At 36.4% G+C, this 13,947-nt stretch overlaps 1 protein-coding gene across 1 annotated transcript in view; it reads right to left on the reverse strand.

The window, feature by feature from the left end:
• Positions 1-211: 211 nt before the first annotated feature.
• The window catches only part of CadN (neural cadherin), a 233,454-nt gene continuing 219,718 nt past the window's right edge, over positions 212-13,947 (reverse strand). The window contains exons 17-21 of the mRNA XM_090113293.1: positions 10,053-13,849; positions 8,776-9,014; positions 8,144-8,347; positions 3,811-4,032; positions 212-2,533 (exon numbers count right to left, since the gene is read on the reverse strand). Coding sequence (XP_089969419.1) covers positions 2,430-2,533; positions 3,811-4,032; positions 8,144-8,347; positions 8,776-9,014; positions 10,053-13,849 — 4,566 coding nt within the window. The 3' untranslated portion in view covers positions 212-2,429. The remainder of the gene's footprint in view (positions 2,534-3,810; positions 4,033-8,143; positions 8,348-8,775; positions 9,015-10,052; positions 13,850-13,947) is intronic.

The raw sequence follows: 13,947 nt of genomic DNA on the forward strand, positions 1-13,947 counted from the left end.
TACTTATGTGGAATTGAACGCTTGAATAAACGGTTTGGGAAATTTAATTTCATAGTTTAACTTTCTAACTCGTTATAAGTCTGTTCAAATTTCATATATGTACTTAATTAAATTTTGTGTTATTTTTTAGGTTGTGTGTTATCACTATAAATATAACATGATAGTGTGCAGAGAAGGAAGGATGAAGAGGAATAAATAAAACAGAGTTGCATTTTTCATACTTTATTCATTCTTTTATGTAATTTTCAGAGTTGTACAACTAAATAATCACAGTTGAAACAAAACATAACTATGTAGGTATAATAATTAATGTCTAAAATAAAATTACGTGCACCGATTACGTACGGTGTGGCGTGGGTCCGCCCTCATTGTATGTACTGGGATTGTGTGCTCTGCCGTCTTAATTAGTGTACATACAGTATTTTAATAATCACCAAAATGCAGTGAAATATAAAGTGCTATTTTCATGTGTACCTATCTTTAGTAGAAAGCGGTAACGTGTCGAGTAGCAGCTGCGGCGAAACGTTACTCATGATGCATAAATTTCGAACACAAATGTTTTTGCTTTAAATGTAACAACGATAATTTCGTCGGTAACATGACAGAATACACGAGCGTGGAATATTTACAGCAATTATCTATATATCTTTGGTAAAAACGTATTAAATTGTAAAGGTACACACATGGGAGACAACGCAGAGCTTATTCAAAGAAATATCAAGGTTTTGTGCATCGAGTGGCACGTCACTGTCGATTGAGGAGAAAGTATCACGTTCATTATAAAAAAGTTCAAAAAATTAATATACAATATCATATGTATACGACAGAAATATAAAATCGGACCAAACTCTATCGTAATTCGTCTATATATGATTACTGGCAGTGTAATGATATTATAAAAGAACAATAAAACCTAGAATATCAATCTCGGACTAACTATTAACGTCTACTTACACAAATAGTAATTAACGAGAATTGCTTTATTATTGAGACTTGTATATCCATTTTGAGTGCAAACTAGTGTGTTCTTAGAGTAGGTATTCGAAGTCTATATGTAATGAAATAACCGAATCTACATAATCTTAGGCTTTCAAACGCATAATAAAAATCAGTCATTTTAACATAATTCAGTATATTCTAAAATTTACACTGATCCTAATTCGATGTCGAGGTGAGACAGTATTTGCGAAACCTTCAATAAATTTAATTATTTTACTATAAATTCTTAAAAATTAGATTTAAATTAGTGACTTCTAACGGTTCCGGGGACTATCTCACGTCAAAATCGATAACATAAATCTAGCACAACACTCTTAGTAAGTTATTGATATTTTCCTAGGTGCGACTAAATTTATACGTAAATATATGAATAAATAAAGTGCAAACACTTATCGCTATGTTCATTAGCTGCATCGATAATAATGCTAATAAATTGGCACTGTCCCATTCATTCGGCGCTCGTCGGAGCCGACGCCGCGCTCTCGCTCGCACGCACTCGCTCGCACATCGTGCGTCCCGCTCACTCCCCGCGCCACACTACCCCGCGCCCACTCTCTCCGAGCCGACAGAAAACTCTCTCTATCAAAACTACGTACATATTATTATTATTTACCGAGCCGATGCCCGCACGCGACACGACGCACGTGGGATCTAAAATTTATCAACTACTCTACATGGAGACTTTAGGAGAGGAACACCAGTTATTGTACACTTACGAAGAGATTTCGAATAGAGATGTCGATCGATTCATATTAGACTAAGTTGGGGGTAGAATTTTATTAAATATTTATATGTACATCCCCCGGCGATCGATCCACGTATTGAATGAGCATTATAAACTCGACGTCCGTTCGGACGAATTTTTAAATATTATTAATCATTAATATAAAATATAACATATATTTTTATAGTAGGTATAACGATTCGTTACGGAAGGGCCGTAAGTTAAGATATATCACGTAAAGCTGCGGACTTACAAAATACTCGTATAAATTATTCACATTTATAGCACACTATCTACAAACACCCACGGTTCACTTATGGCCCTCCTGCATAAATCCACTTACATCGATAACTTCCAATAAAATACTGACTCATAATATTTATGGCTAACTCGAATAAAAACTTATATCAAATATTTGGTGAAGATACACGTTTTGTCTCAAAACGACGCAATACGCCCCAAACGAGAACGCTCTTAAGCTAACACGTCTATTAATTAAATATTAATAAACTAAAATGTTCGTGAGCACAGCCCACACTTTAGGTGCGTATCATACCTATATTTGCCTAGCCTGTAAACGTAAACAAAAAGACGCGGGTGGTGTCTCTCCCAAGATAGCTTAAAAGTGTCTTATTAAATTAGAAACGTGGGAGACAATTGACTAAATTTGCGCGATGTAATGCGCGCGGTTTGCGTTCAACCGAACCTACAGTTGTTCGTCCAGATCGGGGCCGTACAGGTCGGCGAGCTTGTCGAAGCGCGGGCCCCAGGCGCCCAGGTAGTCGTACTCGTGCGTCTCATCGTCAGTACCTGCGAATAAAAATAATTCGATTATTCAGTGCATCAAATAAATAATAAAAAAATTATCAGTGAATTCTCATTATAATCTTCCAGTCCAGTCATTTGGTTTAACAAATGGTGGTGCGAATGGAAAATATATCCACGAGATGGCAAAATAGAAATTCGAAAGGAGCATCTCTTGCACCCAAATGCTTCAATAATTTGAAATTACCGGAAAACTCTCTAGGTACAAGTACCAGATAACTAAACTACTAAACACGGACTAAACAATTTTTAGGTAATAAAAATAATGCTACTTCATCCACAATTAGATATTTATGAATTATAGAAAACTTCTTGCTCTTCCATCTCTTAATAGTAATAAGAAGGAGGAAAACTTATTTACGTTTAAAAAATAAACAATATAAAAAAGGTACTGCAAAGAGCAACGTTTTAGACAAGCGGCAGTAATGAGCAAGCGACTTATCAAACGAATTCATAATCAGGTCTTTAGCGGTATTTGTTGGCGTATTGCTTCAGTCGCTAACTGCCACCATTGTACGAGCGCTTGGCGGTTGCAGTAAGAAGTTAAAACAAGTGGAATTGAGAAAACGGTAATTTTTAATTCATATAATGGAATGGAAAATGTTTAATTCGAAATCGTCTTTAGTAGAGAGTAACGCTGAGATCAGAACAAAAGATTCATCTGTATTTTAACAATGCGTAACAAAGTAACCTATCTATCAAGTTCTATCTTTTGAAAGGTGTAATCTAAAACACTCACGAGTATTACCGATTAAAGTGTTTACAAAGCGACGCCTTGTCTCGATTAAATTTCCACTTGACAAAATGAATTTTAAGCCAGCAGTCCTTTGTCCCTAGTGACATTGGACATACTTTCGATCATTAATCAATTATTTCGCCCACATAAGGAGGTGATCAATTTTCCGCAATCTATCAGGTCGAGAGTTCTTTCTTTGGTAACGGGAAACTAGCAGATTAACAAATTACTTAAGAAATCATAGATTAACTATGAATATTATTATTTTACTTATAGTTACTTATTCAGGGATAGGTATTCCAAATACGTTAATGGGATTCGAATTAACTTAACAAAATATGTATAATTAAAAATTTCGCCATCTATATTAAATACAAAATTATATTATAACGTAGAATATAACTTGGCAAGGTTTTCCTTCATTAAATGAAAATGAATCAAAATCTACAAATGAAGTTCATTTGTAGATTTTGTGGAATTTTTTCTATAACTTATAATATAAGTAAATAGTTATTTACACACATACCAGAAGCAAGAGACGACAAGGATCCAGCCGTGCTGCCGCCGCCCTCATACGCATAATTCCGCAGGTCGTCGAAGGGCGGCGCGTTGGGGTCACTGTCGGCCCTCCGCTTGTGCTCCTCAATGAACATGCCCACGTTGGTCTCGCCCGGCATCGGGACCCCGATGGGAGGCGCCACTCCGACACCCATGGGACCGACTCCAAGCCCGACGCTCATTAGCGGATCTAAACAGATGGACCGTGGTTACAGATCTATCTTATTGACGGATTGAGTGAGAGAAGAATACAATAATTAGTGCAGCTTGCTGCTTGCAGGGAGACAAAATTTTAATCGGTTAATAATTTGAAACGATTTATGACTCATTCGTTCCACTGTGACTTCTTATTTTTATTTCCTGTCTTCTTTAAAGCACGTATAAAGACTGACCTCAAAAACTTTAAACGTATTTGTTACTTAAAATTATAACTTAATCATATTTATTCATGAATACAATATACATATAATAGGGTATTGTTATAGCATAAATCAAGTTCCTAACAAAAGCCGCTTCCATTTCCCGCACACGCCTGACGTTAAAAACTTGCAACTTTAACACATAAATCCAGGCTTGAAGTACAACTATGTAATTTGCGTCTCAACGAACGCTTTAGATGGAAGACGGTAAAGTTCTATAAAATTGGCTTAACCACGAAATTCAGCGCACACTTTACAATTACTTTACTTCTGAAATCGTTTTAATAATTAACAGCCTTATCTCGTATTTAAGCCCCAGATTTCATTACAAGCCTGAATCGTGAAATACGAATTTTGTGTTGTTGTGCATTAAAGGGTTTTATGTTTGGGTGATATTTTAATTGGGGAAGACCGAAGAATGTTACCTATATAAATTTTGTGTTGTATTTGTTACGCCCACAATTAGTATAATAAATAAAGATTCCATTATTTATAGACTATAAACATTGTCAACAACAACAATTAAAACTGATAAGAAAATGTCTACGAAAATAGAAAGATAAGCAAATAATAAAGCATATTTTTAGTAAATTATTCCGATAATTTCCTTTCATAGCTATCCAACATAGTTCGATACAAATTATGAGGATATACGAAGTAATTAAACATAAATACTATACAAACATCTATGAAAAATAAACCACGAAAAACATATGAAATCGAGAGAATTTTGTAAAGGCTTGTCAATCAGTTTCAGTTGACAAATGTAATGCGCCGTTAAAAAGGGTAGGTACGGTATGGGTAATGAGTTCCGGGATTGTATTACTATGTCGATGTTCAATCAAAACCCAATTATTTTAAGTTGTATTTTAAAACCTTGCCCTATTTGGACTTTAATTATGAGCAGTAGTTATTTAAATCTTTGAACGATTTTATTTGAATCCTTTAATACATGAAAAAATTTAACGTCACCTTTCTCATACGTAAACTTTTAAAGTATACATATATTTTTTACAGAAGAGCTGCAGTACTTAATAAACTTCAACTATTAAAAGGCAAAGGCAAAGGCAGCACTTAAAGAATTAAAAATCTTCGCTTGGAAAAGAACAAGGGAATAATGAGTTGGTACTTATAGTTTGTCATTAAATAAGTGATAACAATACTTCAAATGAGAATTTCAAACAGAATGAAATAAAAATAAAAAGGAAGATTGTTACTTTCGCAAGCGTAAAGAAAATTCCAAGGGATTTTTATAAAAGCACCAGTGTCATTGCCGGGATTTCGTCCTTGTCATTCACGGTTCAGCGGCAAGAATAATATAAGATAAAAATTTATTAATATTAGCACGCCGACATATTTTGCGAGCATTCTGCGCTCTCTTTCGTAATTGACGACTGGTTGATGAAATGTTGAAACTCTAATGATAAAGAATTTTATACGAATATTAAATGAAATGTATGAACATTAAATTTACAAATTTCTCCTCATATTAATAAGCTTGATGAGTTTCAACATTATGTCAAGTGTTATTTTCCATTCTATTTTGCTTTATTCAAGTTGGTAACCATAATTTATTGAATATTTTAAATTTTTTAAACGGATAGCGATTACATCAGAGCAAGCGGAAAGTCCGCGTAATAAGATCGCAATTTCTATTTTTCTTTGGAAGGCTACTAATTTCCTCGGTGATAAATTGTTGTGTCAGTTTTTAAAAAGTAAGATTTATGATTGTACGTTCTTAAAAAGTTCTGACTATTTTTTAATGTTTGTTTTTTTGAATAAAAATAGAAAACTCCAATTTTAATCTGAAGTACTTATTCGTCTTTACAAGAATTTTATTTATATCATTTGAATTTCGGCACATCATAATTACAGAGCAAACATTTAATTTTATTGTTGCCGATAACTAAAAGTTGAGCTCTCTCGTTGAGCTGATTGAAGTTAATATTAAACCAATTGACTAGTCACTTTGCATCTAATAATTTGCTGCACACCAAACAGTTTGGTTTCACAAAGGGGCGCTCAACCACAGATGCTGGAGTTGCACTACTAACACATATATATAAGGCATGGGAAAACTCAAAAAATGCTTTGGGGATATTTTGTGACCTCTCCAAGGCATTTGACTGCGTTGAACATTGTACCTTATTGCGTAAACTTAATCACTATGGGATTAAAGGACAAGCTCAGAACCTCATAGCCTCATACCTGCATGATAGGATACAAACTGTAGTTGTTAATGGAGAACGTTCTAGCGGTGCGTCAATTAACATTGGTGTTCCACAGGGATCTATTTTAGGACCCTTCTTGTTCTTGGTATATATCAATGATCTACCTTATTATTTACAGGATAGGTGTGAAATAGTTCTGTTTGCAGATGATACCTCATTAATATTTAATGTGGATAGGCATGACCCAAATGTTGACGAAGTGAACAGTGCTCTTTTACACATATCCGACTGGTTTACTGCTAATAATTTATTATTAAATGCCAAAAAAACAACTTGTGTTGAATTTTTACTACCAAACGTTAAAAAGTTAAGCAGAAATATTACCTTGAACGGGGAGGTATTACACCCTACAGAATCGACTGTATTTCTTGGGTTAACATTGGACGAGAAACTACAGTGGGGAGCCCATGTCAACACCGCTGCAGGTAAGCTCAGTTCAGCAGCATATGCAGTCCGAAAGGTAAGGCATCTCACCGATGAAGATACAGCTAGATTGGTTTATTTCAGCTACTTTCATAGTATTATGTCCTATGGAATTCTACTATGGGGCAGGGCAGCAGATATAGAAACTATATTTATCTTACAGAAAAGAGCCATTCGTTCTATATATAATTTACGTGCTCGGGACTCACTAAGAGATCTCTTTAAGAATACTGGTATCCTTACTGTACCATCACAGTATATATTTAATAATATTTTGCATGTACACAAAAACGCCGACTTACACACAAGAGTAGGAGATAGACACTGTTATGGCACAAGGAACAGAAATAGAATTGAAATGCCATTTTTCCGATTAGCTAAAGTTAAAAATTCATTTATGGGTCAAGGTATACGCTTTTACAATAGAATTCCTCATAATATTAAAGAGTTTAGTAGTTCTAAATTTAAAACTTATATAAAAAATGTACTAGTTCAGAGAGCGTACTACAGTATTCAGGAATATATGGACGATAAAAACCCATGGAGGGTTGTCGCGTAAAAACCACAGGACAGTTCTTTGGCATGTTATTACAATACTTATATGTTGTTACATATGTATTTTGTAAAATTGTAAAACTGACATGATTTAAAAGAGCAACTATGGAGTTTCTTGCCGGTTCTTCTCCGTAGACACTGCTTTCCGAATCGGTGGTAAATTTTAAAATATGTAATGACGTTTCAAAAGTGCTTCTTTAAGAAGTCTAATTGAATAAATAAATGTTTGAGTTTGAGTTTGAGTTTGAGTTTGAGCACGTTTGTGATAAAATACCTAAAGATATTCGAAGTCATGAACTGGTTGGCAACAAATTACTGGATTTACGTATGATCGATCGCCGCCTTCCGCAAAATGAATCTTACAATCGTACCCTCTTCAGTATTTTCACATATTTGGTCAGTTTCCGAATAAGTTTGGGTCTAAATGGTTTATAGGTACTCTTTCTCATGAAAACTACTGAAACGTTTACGTAAAATTTACTTTAGTTGCAATATGTGTACAATTAGGTTAGTATAAGTTATACTTTTTGTGCGTTGAATTATGTAGATATCTTATTCCTTCCTATAAGTAGAAAATCTCTTAAAACTAAGAACCAAAATCAAGTTTCACAAGCGATAACATGTATATTTTGTGAACACACATCAAATAGCCAAGAAATCGACATGTACTCACAGGGTAATTTAGCGGGAACGTGATCGGGGAGCGGTCCCCCGATGGGAATCTGCAGCGGAGTGATATCAAAAGCTGTCATGTCGTCCTCGCCGCCCCCCTCGTCGTCGTAGTTTATTATATTCTCGCGAACGTCGTCGTCCGGCCCCGGGTACTTGATGTGGGCTTCCCGCCGCCGATTGTACACGACGAACACTAACACCAGAACTGGGAAAAATTTGCTCGAGTTAGTTCCTAAGTTTTTAATCAAAGTTCAACTTGTGACGCCTTTAAGTTTTGGACGGGAATTTCATTTTAGTTAAAGATTATGGCACATTGCAAGCGAAACCAAAGAGTGGGAGGAGCGGGGCATTTCGCAATTTCCTGTACCTTACATTTCACTCCATTTAATATGGGTCCTTTATATATAATGATTTTATATGGTCGATATCACATTATGGGTCTGTTTTTGTTGTTGTTCATGTAATTTATCCTAAATGAAAACGTTGATGGGATAACATACTTTAATCAAGTGGTATTTTCATCTTACCTTTCGTACTACAACAACTAGCGGTAACATGACAAACGGTAAATAAAAGTGAACACTAGATGAGAGACAATGGTATGGTATAACACATGCTAAAAAAAGTGCTCACCTAAAAGCAAAAATAAACAGACAATGATAGCTATAATGAAATCTCTGGAGGGCATGATGATTCCGGACGCGAGGAGCTCTAGTTCGCAGTCGTGGCCGGTGTAGCCGAACGAGCATATGCAGTCGTAGCGGCGCGCCGGCTCGCGGTCGACGCACGTGCCGCCGTTGAGGCACGGGCTCGCCACGCACTCGTTCACGTTCACGCACGTGCCGCCCGCGCGCGCGGAGCCCCCGGGGCACCTACACACAGCGCGCGTTACCTCCGCCCTCGAGCGCACCGCACCCGCACTGAGCCCTCCATGCACTACTACACGACTAGCTATGCGATCATACATACATACATATGGAATATGGATGCACTTTCAAATTGAATCACTTTGAATAAAGAACAAAAATCATGAACGTTTTCAATGGAAAAGAATGCAACGTTTAATTAGCTGTCTTTCATTTTAAAAGTGCAAATAATAATGAAACTAAATACTATATTAAATATACATAAGTATATATGGGTGCTGTTGTGAATTGGTGAAGGATGATCAGACGCTGAAAGCGCGGCTAATTAGGTGCTCACTCATGATAATTAGTAGGCAGACGAGAATCGCCGCGAGGGCGCCCATGCTGAGTTTGAGCGTGCGGCCCTCTTGAACGAGCTCACAGTTTTCGCCCCAAAATCCTTCCGGACAATGGCAGCGGTAGCCGGGCTCTCGGTTGACACAAGAACCGCCGTTGCGGCACGGGAAGTAGAGACATTCATTCTTGTCTACGCAACCTTTACCGTCCGACGACAAAACCAAACCCTCACCGCAACTAAACACCATTATGTTAAATGTTAAATAATTATATACACGATAGTATTATGCTTATAATATATGGAAGGCGATTTGTTTAATAACAATATCAAGACAATGTATTGTATTCATAATATAAGCTTATAAATTAGTATTATTAAGCATTGAATGGTTAGTTGATTAGTCGATTTATCTTTTATAAAGCAGAGTACATATAATATTTAAAATAATAATTTAAAATTAGTAGGCAAAACATAATATTAATAATATAATATAATATCTGCCCAATGTCTAAAATATCCTCAGTGCGCGTTTGGCATATTTAACAAATAAAAGAAACATTTAATTATTTAAAAACAAATATAATGTCAATCGTAAGAATTTTATGAAAGGAAATATCTATTATAAAAAATTATCAGGAAATATGTATTAAATTAAATTATCTTCATATATTTAATTTATAGTAATTGAGTGAATGAATAATACTCACGTGCATTCATATTCATTCCAGAGGTCCACGCAGACGAAAGGTTCTGTGCAGTGCACGTTGATGCAAGGACTGTTGGAAGGACAGTTGCGGTCCAAATTTCGCGCCATCGTCGCTTGTCCCCACTGCGTGCCATTCATAGCCGGAGGAAGTGGTAGGTGCTTTCCTTCCAAGCGTATATCATCTAAACAACCTTTTTGGAAATCAGCATACACTTCAAATGTCCTTACACCAGTATATTCCGCTTTTCCGCCTGCATAAACACCCTCTTGTTTGTCTACCAATAGCCACTGATGGCCTTCGAAAGTGAATGTCTCATTATATCGACGACCTTCACCTCCATCTATTTCCAAAGTAGCAGCACTACCATACCTGCTAACTCTAGCTATGTGCCATTGACCATCGTCGACAGCAATAGAATTTAGCCAAACATCGCGTTCTTCAGTTCTTAACGAGTTCAAATTGTACCTAAAGTGTAAGCGCGACTCTTTCACTTCAAGAATACCATATTCTCGGTTGTGTTGGTCACTCACTCTAAATAGTTCTCCGTGAGGTTCTCTTGTTCGGAATCGAAGTTGAATCTGTGTGCTAAATCGATCTGGTTCAAAACTAAGAGCAAACTTTACATAACTTTGAGGTCTAAAGCTAGTAGGCGTTGTGGGTAAGTTACACGAAGGTCCAGTCCAACCAGGTTGACATTGACATCTGGCTTCTGAAAAACTACCAACACATGTTCCGTGCTCCCAACATCTGGACGTCGTATCTGCTTGATTACAAATCTCTTCGGTTTGAGGGCAGCCAGCAACTGAGTTTCTAGATAATCCAGGATGTGCCAAATCATATAATTTACTATTGTGTATTAGATTTCTTATGCATCCATCAAAACCTTTACCAATAGGCATATATTGCCAATGATAATGAGTTGGATCGAAGTGCTCTATGTATAATCCACCAACTTGTAATGGTGCATTTACATTTAAGTATTCATTAAATGGTGGAATTGTTCCTGTAGCTTGGCAAGTTGAATCATCGAACTCTGGAGGTGTACCATCTTCCATTTCCTGTATGTCTGCAGATTTACAGTAATCAACTATCATTCTTACGTTTTCAGTGTCCCAGAATATATCCAACCGATGCCATTCACCGTCATCTAGGGGCTTTTTAGTTTTAACTCTGAGTTCTAACGTGCCGGAACCGAAATCGATTAGTAATCGAGGATTTCCCCTTTCTAATTCAACTGATATGAAATCAGATACCATTATTTCTTCAGGCTCAGGAGGTACAATCGGTCCATTATATATCAATACACCTTCAGATTTTCTAGTTATGAATTCAAAACTCAAATGAGAGCTATCACACATTTCCAATGAAGGATACCACGCCCATCCAGTACCTCTAAAGCTTCGTGATGTTTGTTGACATCGAGGACCAGTGTAACCTGGAGGGCAAGAACATGTTAATCCATATTTTCCTTCTATACATCTTCCTCCATTATAGCAAGGAGAGTTTCGACATGTTTCTGCTTGCGTAAAGTTTCTCGCACCACACGTGCATTCTGCAATAACATCAACGCGTACTCCCACGAGAGCCGTTTTATTTGCGTTCACCATGTAAGGTAAATTACTAATATCTAATACATTGGTACAAGATCCTTCACATGCATGATTTTCATAAAGACATTCATCAATTCCAACCATCGTAATGTTTATTCCAACTGCTCTTTCAATTTCTTCTCTGTGCATTAAAACTATTCCATTGAGCCGGATTGGCTTATAGTAGTGAGCGCCGTGAGCTGCGAAACGAATGTCAGTAACCGGAGGATGCTTCTTTCTTAGTTGAACACTAAAAATGTCAATGTTCTCTCGTTCGGTATTAAGTAAATCGGCTAATTTATCCTTAAAAATGTCTAATTTACTTCGAGATACACTTAAAGTCTTATAATTCCAAACTCGAATAAAATCTTCATCAGATATACCTGATATTCGTATTGAGCCTGAATTGACTAGTGCATCGTGTGATATTTCTTTTACATACACAGTAACATTTGCAGGAACGTCGGTTTGTGTATGTTTTCGATCGTATACTTTGAATTTTAAATGATATCTGCCTTCTCTTGTTTTATGTTTCATTTGTATCATTCCTGTTTCTTCGTTAAGTGTAAAGTTTGGATGTTCAGAACTTTCCCAGAAGAATTTTTTGTCTGGTAGATCCCAATCGTCAAGATCATATACATAAACTCGTCCAATCTCAGTATCAGGAGCTTGTCCTTGATAATTGTAAACAAGAATTTCCTTTGATCCTGGTTGCATTTTGTTGTCATTAACATCACCAATCACAACAGTCAAGGTGCTGGTTCCAGTCATAGCTGGGTTTCCATGGTCCTTAATAATAATAGGAATAAGATACTCTTTTTGTTGTTCTCTATCGAATGATCTCAACGATGACACAATTGCCATGCCATCGCCATTGGCACCTTTTTGATCCTGTTCTACTTTAAATGAAGCTCTTATAATATCATCGGCACCTGGATCTAACCGGAACTGGAATGGTGGACCATTACTTTTAGATCGATCGTCATCATCCGTAGCTAAAATTTCAGCTACTTTTTTAGGGGTTATATGTTCGGTCAAAACAGGCCTATAATCCTTCAAGAACGTAGGTGCATTATCGTTGATATCTTGAACGATAACGGTTAAAGTAGCTGTAGCCGTTCGAGGCGGTAACCCGTCGTCAATAGCTAATATTTTAACTTGATGCCGAGGTGTGTCTTCTCTATCCAATGAACGTTGTATGCTTACGGTTCCTTCTTGATTTATTGAAAATTGTCGTTTTCTATCTGATGATCTATCGATAGCGTAAGAAACCTTACTCTTACCACCTTGATCTGGATCAGTTGCCTTAAATGTTTCTAAACTTTTACCAACTTCTGCATTTTCGTATACTGATACTTCAATGTTAGCTCTATCGAATTGTGGCTTATTGTCATTTATATCTCTTAATTTAACGACCACCCATGAATAAGCTACATGATATTTATCGTTGTCGTTATCTTCACCTTTATCGTTGACTTGTATTCTAAATCTGAATCCATTACTTTGTAATTGATCTTCATAGTCCAAAGGTTGTACGATTTTTAAAGACCCGGTACCGTCATTATTTCTAACCATAGTAAACTTATCAGCGCCATATCCACTGTTTTCAATAACCTTATATTGAAATTTATTTGTCTCATCTTCATCATGTACAGTTACAGTCAGAATAGGCATTTCAGGAAGGTTTGTGCCATCGGTTTCATCAACTTCCGTAAACCATTCATCTTTCGTGAATTGCGGAGGCATATCGTTTATGTCTTTAACTCGTATTGATGCTGTACCAGTGCCTTTTAACCCCCCTCCATCTGACGCAACTATTTGTATTGAATAATCAGGTGTCCTTTCTCGGTCTAAGCAACAAACAGCCGTTTTAATCACGCCCGTTTCAGGTTCGATTTCAAATATTGGAGAACCAGTTTCTTCTTCGATTACATTTTTCTCAATAGAATACCACAGTTTTGCATTATTACTTTCAGCGGGATCATCATAATCAATAGCTGTCATAGTCATAACAACCATTCCAGCCGTTCCATTTTCAGTAACATTACCGAAATAAACGCCTTGTGGGAAAATGGGTGCATTATCATTAATATCTTTAAGATTAACTTGAACATCAGCGTAGCCTACAAGGCCCTCGCCTCCTTCATCTTGAGCGAAAACAGTAAATCTCCATTGAGGTCGTCCATTAGGTTGATCACGATCTAAAGGCTGCAAGTAAAAGCTTAAATGTATTCAATTTATCTAAATTATTATTGGTACAACAATTTTCTCTTTTTACGAAAATTCGATTCTGTATAATAAATATA

The sequence above is a fragment of the Colias eurytheme genome, chromosome 2, assembly GCF_061535395.1.
Source record: "Colias eurytheme isolate Ceu_HAF_F1 chromosome 2, ilColEury1 Martin Lab GWU primary, whole genome shotgun sequence".
Classification (NCBI taxonomy): Eukaryota; Metazoa; Arthropoda; class Insecta; order Lepidoptera; family Pieridae; genus Colias; species Colias eurytheme.